An 18,776-nucleotide genomic window follows, 5' to 3' on the forward strand; every position below is an offset into this window, starting at 1 on the left:
TTCTTTTCCCCACCAAGTTGCCCTGTGTGTGTCCTAGCCTGGTACCTGCATGGGGGCGGGGGGTGGGGGGGGGAGATGTGCCTTTTTCTTGCACCCCCTACATCCTAGTGCACCCCACCAATAGCCCCCTGACTTGGATCAGAAGCCCCCATGGAAAATATATTGGGTGGTTCTGTTTGGGGTTTTGTCTCTTTCATTCTGGGGGAAGGTCCTGTCTTCCTGCTGGGAAGGACTTCGGGCCCTCCTCCAAAGCCTGGGGACACCTTGGAGACAAGGCACGGATGGGACTGGCCCTGAGGACCTTGGGGCCAGGGTCATCAGGCCAGTTGAGTCAGACCCTCCAGGCCTGTGGGAGAGGGTGTCCAAGGGGGCCCCCACTAGGTGCTTGGTGTCTGTGTGCACAATTGTCATGTCAGTAAACCTGCCATTCTGGGAAGACCCACCGGTGCTGAGCTGAGTTAGGGGAAATGTTATGAACCTAACAGTTGGTGCAAGAAATCCCCTCACTCATTCGCTGATGCCTTCAGCACATGTTGAGTGTTGGCTGTGCTCCAGGCACCTTTCCGGGGGCGGGTGACCCAGTGGTCAACAACACAGATGTTTCCCAAGCCCTCTTGCTTATATGTTTGGGGGCGGAGGTGGGGGGGGCCCAGATTTGTTGGTTTCAATTGAAGTATAATTAATGCAAGATGAAATGCCAGTGCAGGGTCCCTGGTTCCCCTGCCTTGGGTGTAGCTGTGAACCCTTGAAAGGAGGGTCCAAACGTCCTAGTATGGAATCCTCCCCCTACCTGCCCACCCAAATCCCCAGACTTGGGATGCCTGGGTGGCTCAGTCAGTTGAGAATCTGACTTTGGCTCAGGTTATGATCTCACAGTCCATGAGTTCCAGCCCTGCGTCGGGTTCTTTGCTGTCAGTGCAGAGCCTGCTTCGGATCCTCAGTTCCCCTCTCTCCCTGCCCCTCCCCATCTCTTGTGTGCATGCTCTTTCTCTGTCTCAAAAATAAAAAATAAAATATTTAAGAAAACCAAACAGACCTTCAAGTCACCCAGGCGAGTCTGGAGCTTTTCCACTGCCCTGTCCAGCACGAGGTGGTGATCCTTTATTATCTCTATTTGGTGGCCCCAAATTCTTTCAAGTTCCTCCTCCTAAAAGGGGGGAGACACAGACATGAAGCCCTCGGCATTGAAGGTCACCATGGCAGGGAAGGGGCTTGAAGAGTGTACCAGGCCAGTGCCGAGAACCCTCATTGGTGGGGGACCACATAGCCACGACCCACTGGGACTCCTGCACCTGCCAGGTCTGTCTCCTTTGCCCCACTCACTCCCCCAGGCCGCCTTTTAGCTATACAACAAATTCTGGTCCTGGGTCAGCAACTCAGCTGTCAGCCTGCCTCAAGCCACCATCCCCTAGTGTCTTTCTGCCCCGGGGCACTGACCTTCATCCTGGATCTCTGGAGGTTCCCAATCTTTTCCTGCAGTACGTCCACTGTCGTGCCGAGCTTAGAAGAGGCTCCCAGATTAGCTGAGGGCAAAGGAGGGGGTGGCTGTTAGGGGCAGAGATGGGGAAAGACCCTTCATCTAGGGCTCCACTTGCTTCTGCCAGGAGACGTCCGAGGTGGCACTGGCTACCAGAAAGATACTGTGAGCCTGGGGCCTTCCAGGTCATTTACCTTTTCTAGTAGTCATTCTTTTCTTTTCTTTTTAAGTTTATTCATTGGGAGGGAGAGAGAGAGAGCATGAACAAGTGGGGGAGGGGCAGAGAGAGAGAGGGAGAGAATCCCAAGCAGGCTCTGTACTGTCAGTGCAAAGCCTGATGTGGGGCTTGAACTCATGAACCATGAGATCATAACTTGAGCCGAAGTCAGATGCTTAACCGACTGAGCCACCCAGGCGCCCCGAGTAGCTACAGTCTTTTAAAAAAAATCTTAAAATGGGGCACCTGGGTGGTTCAGTCAGTTAAGCGTCTGACTTAGGCTCAGGTCATGATCTCATGGTTTGGGAGTTTGAGCCCTGAATTGGGCTCTGTGCTGATAGTGTAGAGCCTGCTCGGGACTCTGACTCTCTCTTCTCCCTCTCTCTGTCCCTCGTCCACTCTCTCTTTCTCAACATAAATAAACTGTATTTAAAAAAAATTTTTTTAATGTTTATTTTTGAGAGAGAGAGAGAGACAGAGCATGAGCAGGGGAGGGGCAGAGAGAGGGAGACAGAATCCAAAGCAGGCTCTGAATTGTCAGCACAGAGCCCAACATGGGGCTCAAACTCACGAACCTGAAGATTATGACCTGAGCCGAAGTTGGATGCTTAACTGACTGAGTCACCCAGGTGCCCCTAAACACATTAAAAAAAAATATTAAAAGGAGCAGATAAAATTAATTTTGATATTACATTTAACTCAATATATATGATATAAAAGTATCATTTGAATATATGATACAAAATTATTGAGATGTTTTACATTCCTATTTTCATCAAGGTTTCAATATCTGACATGCACTTCACACTTGGAGTACACCTGCACTTGAACTTGCCCCATCTCAAGTGTCCAACAGCCACAAGTGCCTCCTGGTATTATATTAGACAGCACAGGCCTAGGGAGGCCTTTCTGGAGTTTATTCCAGTCTCAGAAAAGGCCCTGAGCTGGGATGCCTGGCTAGCTCAGTCAGCGGATCAAGTCAGACTCTTGATCTCAGGGTTATGAATTTGAGCCCCACATTGGGTATAGAGATTACTTCTTTTTTTTTTTTAATTTAAAAAAATTTTTAATTTATTTTTGAGAGAGACAGAGACAGACTGCAAGTGGCTGAGGGGTAGATAGAGAGGGAGGCAGAGGGAGACACAGAAGCAGACACAGACACTGAGCTATCAGTACAAAGCCCGACGCGAGGCTCGAACTCACAAACCGTGAGATCATGACCTGAGCCGAAGTCAGACGCTCAACCGACTGAGCCACCCAGGCACCCCAGAGATTACTTTTAAAAAAATCTTCAAATAGGATAGGGCAACAGGCCTCATAGTGGGTCCTCTGAGCCAGCAGCATCAGAATCAGATGCTGGGGGGCACCTGGGTGGCTCAGTCGGTTAAGCATCCAACTTGGGCTTGGGTCATGATCTCACAATTCCATAAGGGGCTCTCTGCTCTCAGAGCAGAGCCCACTTCGGACCCTCAGTCCCCTCCCTTTCTCTGCCCCTCCCCTGCTTCTTGTGCTGTGCACACAAGTGCTCTTTCTCTCTCGCTCGCTCAAAAACAAATAAACATTAAAAAAAAAAATCAGCTGCTGGAATGGGTCAGAAATGCAAATTCTTGGGCCCTGCTCAGACCACTGAGTCAGAAACCCCAGGGGTGGGGCCCAGCAGTCTGTGCTTTAACAAGTCTCCTGGGGATGCTGAGGGAACCACAAGGTTGAGAAGCAGTAAATGAGGCTACCCTGCCCTCCAGTCCCCTCAGTGAGCCTCTGTCCAGCATGGGCGTAAAATGGGAGCACAAATCTACAGGTACCACTGCCACCCACAAAGCTTCCGTGGTCTTTAAGGACACATTTGTTTGCCTGGCAGTGGCTCCTAACCTCAAACCGACCGCTTCATCCGGGGCCTGTTCTGTGCTCTCGGACATTCTGTCTGATCCAGACTTATCAACACATCATACAGTAGTGCTGTATCACATGGGCTGTCGAAAGGAAGTTTTCCAGAGTAATTGTGATGTGGGATTCTCCTTCTTCGGGGCCAACTTTAGACCCTAACCACCCCTCTCCCCTATGATAAGACCTCACTGTACATTCATGGTAAAAGAATAGACCAATAAGAGGCTAATGCTGAAGCCAAAGGAAAGAATGGCTAACGGTTAATACGGATTTTGCTGGGGGAGCTAAATGAAGGCGATGAGGGACTTCTCGGAGGCCGCTGGGAGGGCCTGAGCCCCTGCCACGTCCCCCGGAGCCAGGCAGAGCCTACCTAGAGAAGTCAAGCGCTGCTGAAGGCTGGACGACAGCTGTACAAAATCTTCTTTCAGGGAGTCGTGTCTAATGGGCATCTGGGCTATGTGGCCCATGGAGTACCTGACAGCCTCCTTCTTGTCCTCGGTGGTCACGGCATTCTGGGCAGCCAGCATGGCCTGGGACAAGGCCCTACCGGGGGAGATGCTGGCAGCAGAGTATGGGGGATAGAAGTCTTTGCTGTACCCCTGCAAGTCTTCTGCCTTGGTGTCCTCAGCCAAGGACACAGAGGCCAAGGCCCCACGGGAAGATCCCGCGCCCAGGATGTCTGCGAAAACCCCTAGGGGCCCAGATGCAGCCACGGATGTTGCTATGGTGGCCAACTTGGTGGCCGGGGCATTTTTGATGGCCTTGGTGGCGGCCTCAGCTTGCCGGGCTGCCAATGTGGCAGCCTTTGCGTAGGAGGCGGCGGCGGCAGCCGCAATGGTGGCGGTGGTCTTCAACCGCTGAAGGGCAGATGGGGGAGCCTTGGGGGGTGCTGCTTTGGGGTCCTCAGCCCTGGGGGTCCTGGCCTGAGGAGCTGGCATGTCGTGGGATAAATATTCTTCTTGATTTTCTGAGACAGCCGGCAGCAGATGTACCTGTGCGTGGCTGGACTGTGACCACAGAGGACAGGGCCAAGCGGAGCCAAACTCCGTGGCTGGTGGGGGGGCCCTGAATCCCTGGGACTGTGCAGGCAGGAGGCCTGATGGGTCTGGGCCAAGCTGCAAGGAGCCCGAGACCCCGGAAGGCCAACTGCTAGCTCTGGACCAGCCTCTGGGAAGACGCCAGCCTGCTGGTGGTGTGGGCTGAAACCCTGGGGCAGGTGCAGGCCCAGAGACAGCCTCAGGGGCAAGGGCGGCCCCAGGTCTGAGGGCAGGCCCAGGTGCTAGTGGGAATCCAGGTGTCAGACTAGGCCCCACCACAGGCCCTGGTGCAGGAGTGGGCTTAGGCTGTGGCCTCCGTATGGGCCCAGGCCCAGGCCCAGGATCAGGTGCAGACCCAGGCTCGGGCCCAGGCTCAGGCTCGGGCGCAGACCCAGGCTCGGGCCCAGGCTCAGGCTCGGGCGCAGACCCAGGCTCGGGCACTTGAGGCTGCCCCGGCCCCTGGGCCCCGGCGAGTAGAACAGCTTGGGCAGATTCCTCCTCCTGTAGCTCCTCCAGGATTTCGTAATGCCAGGCAGACTCCGGTAACCTGGGGCGCTCGGTGACCCCTGAGACCGGGACACGACGAACAGCTTCAGGGTACTCCGTGGTCTGGGGATGATCTGTCTTTGGGGGCTGATCCACAATCTGCAACAGCTCCGAATCATCAAACCGTAGTGAACTGGTTCCTTGTGTTAAAGTTCCCTGTGGACAGGGGTGAGGCTGGCCAGGGCTGCTCCAGGCCAGCTCAGGGGTCCCCCTGCCCGCTCCTGCACCCTCAGCTGCTGCCCCTCCGTTTCCCCCTTCACTCACGGGGCTGAACATGGCTTCATGGAGGCTGCTCCAGAGCACCATGTCCTCAGCTTTGGGGATGGTGAGGATCTTGCTCTGGAGAGAAACCTGGGGGACAGGGTTGGGAATGATGGGCGAGGCCCTCAGGTGGCTCCTTGGTCCATACTTGCCTTTCCTGATTGTGTTCTCCTCCTTACCCCTCCCCCCCCCAGCCCCCTGGGCCTGGAGGTCAGGGGACTCAGGAGGGAGGACAGCACCGAGGCCCTCACCACTTTCCGCTGCAGCACACTTATCTTCTGGGTCTGTCCTCTCAGATCCTCCAAGAAAGTATCCATTCTTTCTGGGTGCATCTGTCAAATGAGCCAAGTTCTGTGGGCCTGCAGGTTCTGGTCCTGGCCCTGCTTCTCCCACAGCTCAAAGACAAGGACTTAGCTCTAGGTGACAGAATTGGAGAAGGAAGAACAGATCCCAAAGCAAGTGCTTCCCGGGGAGTGGGAAAGGGGTAGAAGAGGGTTCCCTGGGAAAGTAAGTTTGGAAAATGCTGGGCTTAAAAGGATTCAATGGGTTTCTGTACTGCAGAACTTCTCAGAGCCTTTAATGGGCAAAAGTACATTAAGAATCTCCAAGAGGTAGGCTGAGGAGGCATTTATTTTTCTCCATAGATTGGTCAAAGAAACCTTTTTAGCGCTTCGTGATGCCCTTTCTTCTCAGATGGGAGCTACTCAGACTGAGTTTTCACAGGTGCCATAACAATCAAATGTGTACAGTGACCTGTGAGTTGGGAATAATACACTAAACCATGCTATCTGGGGGCAAGTCGTAAAACCTCAGTCACAATACCAGCCTGCAGGAGTGGAGACCTGGCCTCTGAGCCCAGCTCTGACTCACCAGCTGTGACCTCATGCTTCAGGGATGCTGTGTCCTTCCACATCATGGTAAGGAGTTAGTATACACCTGGATTGATGTCCTTGTGACTCCAAGGGGAGATAGACTGTATGCCTATGCTAGGTTTATTCCACTTTGCAGCGTGGACAGAGCTTTATAGAATAGGGAAAGCTGTAATCTTCCTGCTAAGTTGGTGGAATATAAGCCTGGAGTTACTAAGACTTAGGGAGTACCTGTCTGAGAATGAAGCCAGTCCAGAGGAGAGCATCAGTGACAGATGTTGATGTGGCATGAGCACCTAGATCTGGTTGTACCTGAAGGCAACTCTGGACATTTTAGTAAATGAGACACTACATTCTCTTATTTTGCCTAAGCCAGGATGAACTAGGTTTCTGTAACTTACAAACGGTCTCCTAACACAGCAGAGCGAGGAGCGTGGTGGGAGCCACGGACAGTTTAGTGGCACGGGCTAGGTGGGAGCCATGAAGAGTTTAGTGGGATGGGCTAAGTGGCTGGTCAATGTCAAACCCCTTCTCCCGCTCTCAGGGCTGTGTTCTTTGACTAAGAACAGGCTCCCTAGATTTACCTTGTCCCCCCCAACCATCTGAGGTCCAAGCAGCATGGCCAGACAGCATGGAGGATGCTAGAGAGGGTCTACCTTTTCAAGTATGTCCTTCAGTTTGTCCATATCCTTTCTGAGAGTTTCAGTGGAGACTTTGAGTGCATAAATGTCAGTGAGCAAATCCTGCAGAATCTTCATGGACTGAAGGGGAAGAAGAGGGGAAAATGTGAAGTTGGGTGTGGCTGGGGGGAAAGGTATGTAAAGTGCAGAAGCTCTTTGGTGATGCCCATGGTCTAAGAAGTCCTCTTGGCTCTACCAAGGCCCAGGCCGGAACATACTCAGAGGCTAGCATATGACACCAAAGTCAACAGTGCTGAGCTCCCAGGTGGTCCGGGTGGGAAGGAGGCAACTCTATATTTCAATGTATTCAGTAACCAGGAGTCCCTCATTAGGAAGCATCTCATGCCCTTTGGTGGGACATCAGCAAGGGAGTTATGATTGGATATACATTTTAAAAGGGTCCCTCTGGCTGCATGTGTAGATTGGCTCCCGGAGGTAAGGGAGAAAGCCACAGGACCAGTGAGGAAACTTCCAGGCAAGAGCTGATGGGAACAGTGAGTGCTGGGATCATAGCTCAGCTCCATCACTCATTGGGGCTGTTATTGCATCCTTCCAGGTTTTAGGATCCTCAATCATAAAATGAATATAAAAAATGTGATGGTGAAACAAAAATGTGATGATGTATTTAAAGAGCCCAGTGCATAGTTAGGCATTCAGCTAACAAAAATAACAAACAGCAAAATGGCAGAAATCCTTCTTATCAGTAATTACATTAAATGTAAATGGATTAAACTCCCATTTAAAAGGCAGATATTAGGGGCACCTGGGTGGCTCAGTCAGTTGAGGGTCCAACTTTGGCTCAGGTCATGACCTCACGTTTGTGGGTTCAAGGCCTGCATCGGGCTCTGTGCTGACAGCTCAGAGCCTGGAGTCTGCTTTGGATTCTGTGTCTCCCTCTCTCTCTGCCCCTTTCCTGTTCGCACTCTGTCTCTCAAAAAAACAAAATAAAACATTAAAAAAAATTAAAGGCAGACATTAGGGGCATCTGGGTGGCTTAGTTGCTTAAGTGCTGACTCTTGGTATCAGCTCAGCATCTCATGGTAGTGGGATGAGCCCCATGTTAGGCTCTGCACTAACAGAGAGAAACCTGCTTGGGATTCTCTCTCTCAAAATAAATGAATAAACTTGAAAAAACAAATAGGGGCACTTGGGCAGTTCAATTGGTTGAACTGATTGGTTGAAGTGATTGGTTGAACACTCTTGATTTCTACTCAGGTCATGATCTCATGCTTTGTGAATTCAAGCCTGCATCAGAATCTGTGCTGACAGTGTGGAGCCTGCTTGGAATTCTCTCTCTCCTTCTCTCTCTCTGCCTCTCCCCTGCTCACCACCTCTCTCTCTCCCTCTCTCTCTCCCTCCCTCTCTCTCTCTCTCAAAAATAAATAAATAAACATAAAAAAAGAATAGTTGAGCTTTCAATACCCCATTTTCAATAATGAATAAAACTAAAGAGGATCAGCAAGGAATTAGATTTGCACAACACTATAAACCAACTAGACATAACAGACATCTATAGGGCACTCCAGTCAACAATGGCAGAATACACATTCTTCCCAAGCATACACAGAACATTCTATAGGAGAGACCATATGCTAGTCCATAACACAAGTGTCAACACATTTTTTAAAGGACTGAAATCATGCAAAATGTGTACTCTGACTGCAATGGATTCAAATACATCAATAATAGAAGAAAGTATTAGAAACTTGCCAATAAATGGAAACCAAACAACACTCTTCTGAATAAGCAATGGGTCAAAGAAGAGATCACCAGGGAAATCAAAATCCAGTTTGAGATGAATTAAAACAAACAGAACACACTAGAACTTATGGGATGCAGCTGAAACTAGCCTTCAGACACTGGAAAAAAGCAACGCAAAAAAACCTGAAGCAAGTAGAAAAAGTGAAGCAATAAAGAGTAAAGTGGGAACTAATGAGATAGAGAATAGAAAAATAAGAGAGGAAATCAATGAAACTAAAAGCTGGTTCTTTGAAAACATCAACAAAGTTAGCAGATCTTAAGCGAGACTGACCAAGAAAAAAGGAGAAGAAATCAGAAATGCAGGAGGGAACATTACCCTACAGAAATAAAAAGAGAGGCACCTGGGTGGCTCACTCAGTTAAGCATCTGACTCTTGATTTCAGCTCAGGTCGTGGTCTCGTGGTTCTTGAGTTTGAGCCCCGTGTCAGGCTCCACACAGACAGTGCAGAATCCCACTGCTTGGGATTCTCTCGCATTCCTCTCTCTCTACCCCTCCTTTGCTCATGCTTTCTCTTTCTCTCTCAAAATAAATAAGTAAACTTAAAAGAAATAAAAAGAATTATGAAGGACTACTGTGAACAACTGTAGGCCTACAAGTTAGTTACCTGGGTGGCTCAGTTGACTTTGGCTCAGGTCGTGATCTCATGGTTCATGAGTTCAAGTCCCACATCAGGTGAGCTCAAGCCCTACTTCAAGGGAACATGAGCCCTGCTTCAGGTGAGTCCCATTTCTCTCTCTCTCTCTCTCTCTCTCTCTCTCTCTCTCCCCCTCCCTGCCCCTCGTGGGATTCTCTCTCTCTCTCCCTCTCTCTTTTCTGCCCTTACTCAGTTGAGCCCTCTCTCTCTCAATAAAAAAAAAAAGAAAGAAAGAAAGAAAGAAGAGAAAATTTGAATAGATCTAAGACAAGTGAAGAGACTTGAAACAGTGATTTAAAAAAAAGAGAGAGAGAGATGCCTAGGTGGCTCGGTCAGTTAAGCATCGGCTCTTGGTTTCAGCTCAGGTCATGATCTCACAGTTTATGAGTTCGAGACCCTCATCAGGTTCTGCATTGGCAGTGCAAAGTCTGCTTGAGATTTTCTCTCTCTCTCTCTCCTTCTCTCTGACCCTCCTGTGCTCTCTCTCTCTCTCTCTCTCAAAAAAAAAAAAAAAAAAAACTTAAAAAAAAAAGAGACCCAGGCTGAGACGGCTTCACCACTCACTTCTATCAAACATTTAAAGGAGAATTAATACCAATTCTTTATAGTCTTTTCCAAAAAAGTCAAAGAATTCCAGACTTATTCTATGAGGCCAATATTATTCAAAAATCTCAATAGGCATTTCTCCAAAGATGATATACAAATGGCCACTAAGCACATGAGGAAAGATGTTCAACATCATCAGTCATCAGGGAAAAACAAATCAAAACCACAATGAGTTACCACTTCATACCCACTAGGATGGTTACAATCAAAAGTCAGCTATAGTAAGCGTTGGTGAGGATGTACAAAAACTGGAACCTTCACATACTGTTGGTGGGAATGTGATACGGTGCAGCCACTTTAGGAAACAGTGTGGCAGTTCCTCATAAGATAGAACACAGAGTTACCAAATGACCCAGCAGGTCTACTCCTAGGTATATATCTAAGAGAAATGAAAACCTGTATATGAATGTTTATAGCAGCATTATTCATAACAGCTCCAAGTAGAAACAATCCAAATGTCAATCAACTGGCAGATACACAAAACATGATATATTCACAATATGGAATATCATTCAGTCATAAAAAGGAACCTAGTACTGATTCCAAGGAAAATGAACCTCAGAAACATGACGCTAACTAAAATAATCCAAACACAAAAGACAGCACATTGCATGATTCCGTTTATATGAAGCATATAGAATAGAAAAATTTGCAAGACAGAAAGCAGATTAGTGGTTGCTTAGGGTTGGGGGGTGGGGTGGTTTGCAGTGGAGCCTGAGGGGATAGATTGGTGACAAAGCGTACAGGGTTTCTTTTAGGGGGATGAAAATATTCTAAAATTGACTGTGGTGATGGGTGTACAATTCTATGAATAGACTAGAACCACTGAATTGTACACTTTTAAAGGGTATGTGATTTTGTACGCTCTTAAAGGGTACGTGAATTGTACACTCTTAAAGGGTACGTGATTTTTTTTTAAGTTTATTTATTTATTTTGAGAGAGAGAGAGAGAGAGAGGGAGGGAGAGGCAGAGAGAGGGAGACAGAGAGAGTCCCAAGCAGCCTCTGCACTGGCAGCACAGAGCCCGATGCAGGGCTCGACTCATGAACCATGAGATCATGACCTGAGCTGAAACCAAGAGTGGGACGCTTAACTGACTGAGCCACCCAGGCGCCCCTGGTATGTGAATTTTATCACAATAAAGCTGACTGATAAATAAATAGCACCCCATGTTCTTGGATTAGAAGGCTTAATTCCCAAATTGATCTACAGATTAAGCTTAATTCTTATAAAAATGCCAGTTTGTTCTCTTTCATAGAAACTGACAGCTGGATCCTAAAATTCTTTTTTTTTTTAATTTTTTAATGTTTATTTATTTTTGAGACAGAGGGAGACAGAGCGTGAGTGGGGGAGGGGCAGAGAGAGAGGGAGACACAGAATCTGAAGCAGGCTCCAGGCTCTGAGCTGTCAGCACAAAGCCTGATGCGGGGCTCGAACCCACGAACCGTGAGATCATGACCTGAGCCGAAGTTGGACACTCAACCAACTGAGCCACCCAGGCGCCCCCCTAAAATTCTTATGTTAATGCAAGGGACTCAGAATAGCCAAACAATCTCGAAAAAAAAAAAAAAAAAGAGCAAAGCTGGAAGACTCACACTTCCTGATTTCAAAACCTTCTGTAAAGCTACAGTAATCAAGACAGTGTGGTATTGGCATAAGAAAAGATACATAGGTCAGTAGAAGAGAAATGACAGTCCAGAAATAGTCACGTTTACAATAAGAATGCCAAAACAAATCAATAGGGGAAGAGCTGTCTTCAACAAACAGTACTAAACAGATGGATATCCACATACAAAAGAATGAACGACTCTTACCTCACACTGTATACAAACATTAACTGAAAATGGCTCCTATGTCTCAATTTAAGAGATAAACTATAGACCATTTACTCCCATGTTGTAGAAGGAAACATAGCACTAAATCTTCAAGACCTTGGCCAGGCCATGGTTTCTTAGATATGCCACCAAAAGCATAAGCGACAATCCATCAAAAAGCGTGACAAAAGAGATACATAAATTGTACTCCAGAAAAATTTAAAACTTTGCCTAGCAAAGGACACTGTCAAGAAAGTGAAGACAACTCACAGAATGATAGACAACATTTATAAATCACACACATGGCATCATATATGCAGAATATATAAAGAACTCTTACAACTCAACAATAAAAAGACAATCCAATTAAAATTGGTCAAGTAATCTGAATAGGCATTTCTCCCAGGAGGAGTTATAAATGGCCGCTAGACACCTGAAAAAGATGCTCAGCACAGTCACCAGAAAAATGCAAATCAAAACCACAAGGTATATGCCCAAATGAAAACATATTCACAGGACAATGTATACACCATCGTTCATAGTGACCACTACTCCTAACAACCTACAGGTGGAAAAAACCAAATGTCCACCAATTGAGAAAAAAGTGTGGTCTATCCACCCAGTGGAATATCATTCGGCAATAAAAAAAAATAAAGTACTGATACATGTGACAGCATGGATCAACCTTGAAGACATCATGGTAAGTGCAAGAGTGGGGCTCAAAAAGGAGCAGGAAGAAGAATGATAGCTAATGGTTAAGGGGGTTTTGGGGGGAGGTTGTAGAAAATGTCCTAAAATTGATTGTAATTGTTGCAGAACACTGTGAGCATACTAAAATCCCTGAACTGTACACTTTACTTTTTAAAGATTTTTATTTTTAAGTGATCCCAACATGGGGCTCAAACTCGCAACCCCGAGATCCAGAGTCACATGCTCTACCAACTGAGCCAGCCAGGCACTCCATGAACCATACACTCTAAATGGATGAATATTTTGGTATGCACATGAACATATGTATATCTCAATAAAAATGCAAAAAATAGCATTTTTGTTTTAGAAAAAACTGGGGGAAATTTCAATACAGTCTATTGGATGGTATTTGGGAGTTGTTAATTTTGTCAGGAGTGGTAATGGTATTATAGGAAGGGTTTCACAAGTCTTTATCTGCTGTAGATGGAAAACATTTTTCAGGGAAATCTCTGAAGTCTAGATCTTAGACCAGTGCAGGAATGCTTCCCTCTCCCCGTCTCCCTGGAGGCAACCAGGGGCCTAAGTTATAAGTTACCTGAGCAGGAGTCACCCCCCCCAACCCCCATCACACACACACACACACACACACACACACACACACACACACACGTAGTCCAGGGCAAACCCAGAAAAGGTGGCAAACCCCAGAGCTTTGGGAAATGGGAAGGCAGGCTAACACCTGCCTTCCCTGCCTTTCCTTCCCTGCCTTTCCTTCCCAGGGAACAGCAATACAAAGGTACTTGCCAGCACCCTGAAGAGGTGCTGGCCACATAGAAAGTTCATTACTGTTATTGCAGTAACCTTGACCCTCTTCTCTAAAACCCCAGAGTGTTTTCACACCTTTCAGCTTTGTTATGAAATTTTCAAACATTAAGAAATTTTCTTTTTTTTTTTTAACGTTTATTTTTTTGAGACAGAGAGAGACAGAGCATGAACGAGGGAGGGTCAGAGAGAGGGAGACACAGAATCTGAAACAGGCTCCAGGCTCTGGGCTGTCAGCACAGAGCCCGACGCAGGGCTCGAACTCACGGACCACGAGATCATGACCTGAGCCGAAGTCGGCCGCCCAACCGACTGAGCCACCCAGGCGCCCCTATTATGAAATTTTCAAACATTAACTTAAATTTAAAATCATTTTAGGGGCACCTGGCTGGCTCAATGGGCTAAGCATCCGACTCTTGGTTTTGGCTCAGATCATGATGTCACAGTGTTGTGAGTTTGAGCCCTGCATCAGGCTCTGCGCTGGCTGTGCGGAGCCTGCTTGGGATTCTTTCTCTCTCGGCCTCTCCCCCACTGGCGCTGTCTCTGCCTCTCTCAAAATAAATAAATCAACTTTATTTTTAAAAATAAATAAATTTAAAATCATTTCAATTTGTGGGATCTGCATCAGGAGTTTTTCAGCGAGTCAAATGGGAAGGGAGTTTTGAAATCAGAAAAAGCAACAACAGGTTGTAGCAATCCCCACAGGGACCTCGACTTTATTTATGGAAACAGGGTCAGCCAGAACGGTATTTTGTCGTCGTTGTTGTGGTTGTTGTTGTTTTTCAGTAGGCTCCACCTGCAACATGGGGCTTGAAGTCATGACCCAAGAGATCCAGAGTAGCCTGCTCTACTGACTGGAGGCAGCCATGCGCCCCCAGAATAGTCTAAACAAACAGTTGATGCGGTCTCTCCTTCTCTCCTGTGAGGCTAATGGCCAGGGGTTATCATCACAACTGTGACAACCGAGATCTCAAGGACACAGTCAAGGACCTCCAGACTCAGCTTTCTAGAATCTGGCTGGGCTCATTGGCTCATTCCAGCATACACTTTCTAAAACTCACGTTCAGGGCCGGCGGCCGGGGAGATGCGCGCAGGGCCTTGGAGCCTGCAATTCTGGGAAAGCTCCGCAGGTGGGGCTGGCGCTCCCGCAGGCGCAGGAGGCCCCGGGTCAGAGCCTCCCCGGGGGGCTGCGGGGACAATACGCAGGGCGAGCATGGGGAGCACAGTTTTCCTAACTCGGCAGTCCTCAAGGTGCGGGGCGGGAGGAGCGGGGCGGGGAGCGAGCTGGCTCCCAGCGGGCATTTGGCAGAGTCTGCAGGCAGTTTTGGTTGTCACCACGAGGGGGCACCTCTGGCACCTGGAGGGTGGAAGCCAGAGGACGCTGCTTAACATCCCACAGCGCACAGGCTGACCCTCACGAGGAAGAATTATCTGTGAGGGTGACGGCCGCTGCAATCTCAGCCTGCAGTGCCCGAGCCCCAAATCTGGCGTGCGCTAACCATGCCTGCAGAGCCCCGCAAACCTTCTCTCAAGAAGCCTCCTTGGTGCCGACCCTAGTTTTCTGGGCACCATTCACTCTGTCCGGGGTGGGTGCCAGGTCCGGCAGGCTTCTCTTTCCACACTTTGGGCCTTTGCACCTTGACAGGCGCTCGTAGAGGACAGCACAGGACACCAATCCGGCCAGCCCCAGAGAAAGGGGTGGGGGGGAGGCAGGGGCAGGGGACGTGACCTGGACATCCACATGGTGTTTGGTCTGCGGGCCTGACTGGCTGGTGCTGCAGATACTTAGGTAAGCAGCTTGCACCATCCCAGAACCAGTTACCATAGCAACCCCCTTGAGGGAGTAGGGTGGGGACCGTCGCTGCGGTAACCCCAAGCAACCTCAGCCAAGGCCAGGCCAGGGGCACGTTCTCTAATCCTAGATGCACAAATAGTCCTCTGAAGCCATGCTGGAGCCTGTCCAGCAGCGCCCTTCATGTGCTGGCTGGGTCACTCTGGGTACTGTGCATTCTAGAAACCTCCACCCACTAGGGCAAGTCAGGGACAGGCTGCTTGGACACTGTGTCCACCTCTCCAGCCTCCGAGGCCTCTGTAATCTACACTGGGGCACCCATTCAGCCTTCTTTGTCTCTGGCAACAATTCTCATCTTAAAGTCTGTCTTGTCTGATAGGAGCAGTGTGACCACTCTAGCTCTTCTGATAACTGCTTGCATGGAGTACCTTTTTCCAAACTTTTATTTTCAACCTATTTGTCTTGGAATCTAAAATGTGTCTCCTGTAGACAGGGCATAGTTAGATCACGCCTTTTTTCTTTTAAGTGATTCTGCCAACCTCTGCTGTGTGTGTGTGTGTGTGTGTGTGTGTGGTAAAATGCACAGGATACTGAAACAAAATTAATTCAATGGGGCATTTGGTACATTCACAAGGTTGGCAACTGTCACCATGACCTACTTCTAGAACATTTTCAGCACCCGGAAGAGAAACCCAATACCCATCAGCAGTCGCTTCCCATAGTCACCACCACCTCCCAGCCCCTGGCAACCACTAATCTACTTTCTGTCTCTACGGACTTGCCTTTTCTGGATGTTTCATGGTTTCACTCATAGGTGGAATTTAAGAAACAAAACAGATGGGGGCACCTGGGTGGTTCAGTCGGTTAAGTATCTAACTTCAGCTCAGGTCATGATCTCGCCATTCCCAAGTTTGAGCCCCGCACCAGCAGGCTCTGTGCTGAGAGATCAGAGCCTGGAGCTTGCTTCAGATTCTGTGTCTACCTCTCTCTCTGCCCCGCTCCCTCACATTCTGTCTGTCTGTCTGTCTCTCTCTCAAAAATAAACATTAAAAAAAATTTTTTTAGAGAAACAAAACAGATGAACGTAGGAGAAGAGAAGGGAAAAGTAACAGGGAGGCAAACCGTAAGAGACTCTTAAATACAGAGAACAAACTGAGGGTTGCTGGAGGGGAGGTGGGGAGGGGGAGGGGCTAAATGGGTGATGGGCATTAAGGAGGCCACTTGTTGGAATGAGCACTGGGTGTCATATGTAAGTGATGAATCACTAAATTCTACTCCTGCAACCAACACTACACTATATGTTAACTAACCTGGATAAGAAAGGAAAGAAAGAAAGAAAGAAAGAAAGAAAGAAAGAAAGAAAGAAAGAAAGAAAGAAAGAAAGAAAGAAAGAAAGAAAGAAAGAAAGAAGAAAAAAGAGAAAAGAAAAGAAAAGATGGAAGAAAAGAGACACAGAATCATGCACTACGTGGTCTTTGCATCTGGCTGCTTTACTTAGCATGGGATTTCACATTGGTCCGCATTGCCTTGCCTCTCAGCCCACCTTGGCCAGACTTCACCCTCTCCCTGTCCCTCAGGGCTCCCGGTGCCTGACTTCGCTGAGCTCACGGTGACCCCAGTTTCCCTGCTCAGTTCAAGTCTCTGGATAACGCTCCTAGTGACTGCTGCCTAGCCGCCCAGAATACCTCGAGCTCTGTCTAAGCACTTCCGACGCATTACCTTGTCTCGTACCAATCTTGAGGCAATCCTGGGAGGAGGAAACCATGATCATCCCCCACCCCCTGGTCCAGTGGGTAAGCAGCACCATGCTGAGCACCCCCACATTCTTATGCCCCTCACCTGCCCCTCCCAGCTCAGGTTTGCGCCGGCAAATGAGGACATTTGCTAACACTGTGTGGCCCCAAGTGGGTTAAACTTCTCAATGCCTCAATGCCTCACCTAAGCTGGGGGTGATCATTGCACCTGTCTCCTGTGGGTGCTATGAAAATGAAAGGGGTTGGGGCGCCTGGGTGGCGCAGTCGGTTAAGCGTCCGACTTCAGCCAGGTCACAATCTCGCGTTCCGTGAGTTCGAGCCCCGCGTCAGGCTCTGGGCTGATGGCTCAGAGCCTGGAGCCTGTTTCCGATTCTGTGTCTCCCTCTCTCTCTGCCCCTCGCCCGTTCATGCTCTGTCTCTCTCTGTCCCAAAAATAAATAAACGTTGAAAATAAAAATTAAAAAAAAAAAAAAAAAAAGAAAATGAAAGGGGTTAACAGACGTAAGCCTCTAACTCACCCGGAGCCGGGGAGTGCTCCTTCTACTGGGAGGGAGCCAAACTTCCCTTCCCTGGGCAGGGAGCCAAACAGAGCCTCAAGGGCAAAGGGGACAGTGAGGAGATGAGGGAATGGCAGAATCTGGTCTGTGTTTCTGAACTCTCTTCATCACCCGAAAAGGAGACCCCATAGCCACTGGGCTATCTTTCCCCTTTCCCCCTTCCCCCAGCCCCTGCCAACCACCTGTTGGCTTCCTTTCTCTATGGATCTGCCTGTTTCACACCACAGGTGGCCTTCTGTGTCTGGCTTCTTTCCTCAATGCTTGACAAAGGGTGCAAGCTTGGCGCTTTGGTTCTGCCTGACTCCAAAGCCCCATCCCCCCCCCCCCCCGTTTGGTGGGGGAGAGCCCATCACAAGGGGCACAAAGGGAGAGGGAGAAGGCGCCTGGGTGGAGAGCAGGAAGGGCAGGAAGCTTCCGGACCAGGCGGTTTACCTTTGCGATGGCTTCTTCATTGCTTTCCACCATCTTCCGGAGCTTTATCAGGTGCCACAGATCCTGGGCGGGCTGGCCCTTGCCCCGGCTGCCCTCCAGCAGCTGGGAAGTGGATGGCAGGTCCTGTAGCATGGCCAGCTGGCTCTCCATCTTGTCGATGCGGCTCACCACGTGGTCAAAGACGTTGCTGAGCCTCTTCATGGGGTGCAGGACGGGCTGGGCGTCTGCTTCCCGGGGCATGAACGCGGCCAGCGGGGTTTGGAGAAAGTCCTCGTCTCCCGAGAGGACCTTCTTGAGCTCAGCCAGGTGGATGTGCTCCAGGATGCCCTGGAGCAGGAGGTGCAGGGCCTTGAAGTTCACCACCCCGCACTGCGGGATGGCGATGTTGACCAGCTCAGAGAATGTGAGCGAGAAGCTCATTCTGCAAGGAGGGGAGGCTGGGCTGGGCTTCTGGGTGTCCACGGGGACAAGTGGTGGCTTTCAGGGGACACACGAGCTGTGCAGACAGGTCCTCAGAGGCCCAGGGAGGCTGCAGGTCATGGCGGTCAGAGAGAAAATGGCCTCTGTGCTGGCCGGAGCTCAGGTGAGAGCTTCTGGTTGCTAGGACACCAAAGAACGTGGGCAGGTCGGCGTGCTTCCGGGGGGCCTGGAGTGGGGCAGGGTGGGCGTTCAATGAAAACTTGATGAGTGAACAGAAGGACGGTCAGCCTTTCATGTCAAGCCCTTCAGTTATGTAAGACCCATGACCCCTTCTAAGAAGCATGCAGTGAAGGTGATGGGGAGGAAGCTTGCTCTTCGGAAGCCTTTAGAATTAGGACAGGAAAACAGTTCTTGGAGTTGGGAGAAAAGAGGACGTAGAAAGGAGTCTGAAGAGCTAAGCTGGTCTCCAGACATGAGCCAAAGGCCCCACAGATGTTCAGGCTTCTGGTGGGGAGTGGGGAT

General features: G+C 49.2%; 1 protein-coding gene across 1 annotated transcript in view; it reads right to left on the minus strand.

Annotated features, from left to right (window-relative positions):
• Nucleotides 1-18,254, minus strand: part of CUNH16orf96 (chromosome unknown C16orf96 homolog) — a 39,078-nt gene extending 20,824 nt beyond the window's left edge. The window contains exons 1-7 of the mRNA XM_047087823.1: nt 17,835-18,254; nt 6,948-7,052; nt 5,674-5,754; nt 5,426-5,512; nt 3,949-5,317; nt 1,438-1,523; nt 1,037-1,147 (exon numbers count right to left, since the gene is read on the minus strand). Of these exons, the coding sequence (XP_046943779.1) occupies nt 1,037-1,147; nt 1,438-1,523; nt 3,949-5,317; nt 5,426-5,512; nt 5,674-5,754; nt 6,948-7,052; nt 17,835-18,254 (2,259 nt within the window). The remainder of the gene's footprint in view (nt 1-1,036; nt 1,148-1,437; nt 1,524-3,948; nt 5,318-5,425; nt 5,513-5,673; nt 5,755-6,947; nt 7,053-17,834) is intronic.
• Between the last annotated feature and the right edge of the window lie 522 nt (nt 18,255-18,776).

Source organism: Lynx rufus, unplaced genomic scaffold, assembly GCF_022079265.1.
Source record: "Lynx rufus isolate CCGP_SWC_20201006 ecotype Redwood Valley unplaced genomic scaffold, mLynRuf1.p SCAF_23, whole genome shotgun sequence".
Classification (NCBI taxonomy): Eukaryota; Metazoa; Chordata; class Mammalia; order Carnivora; family Felidae; genus Lynx; species Lynx rufus.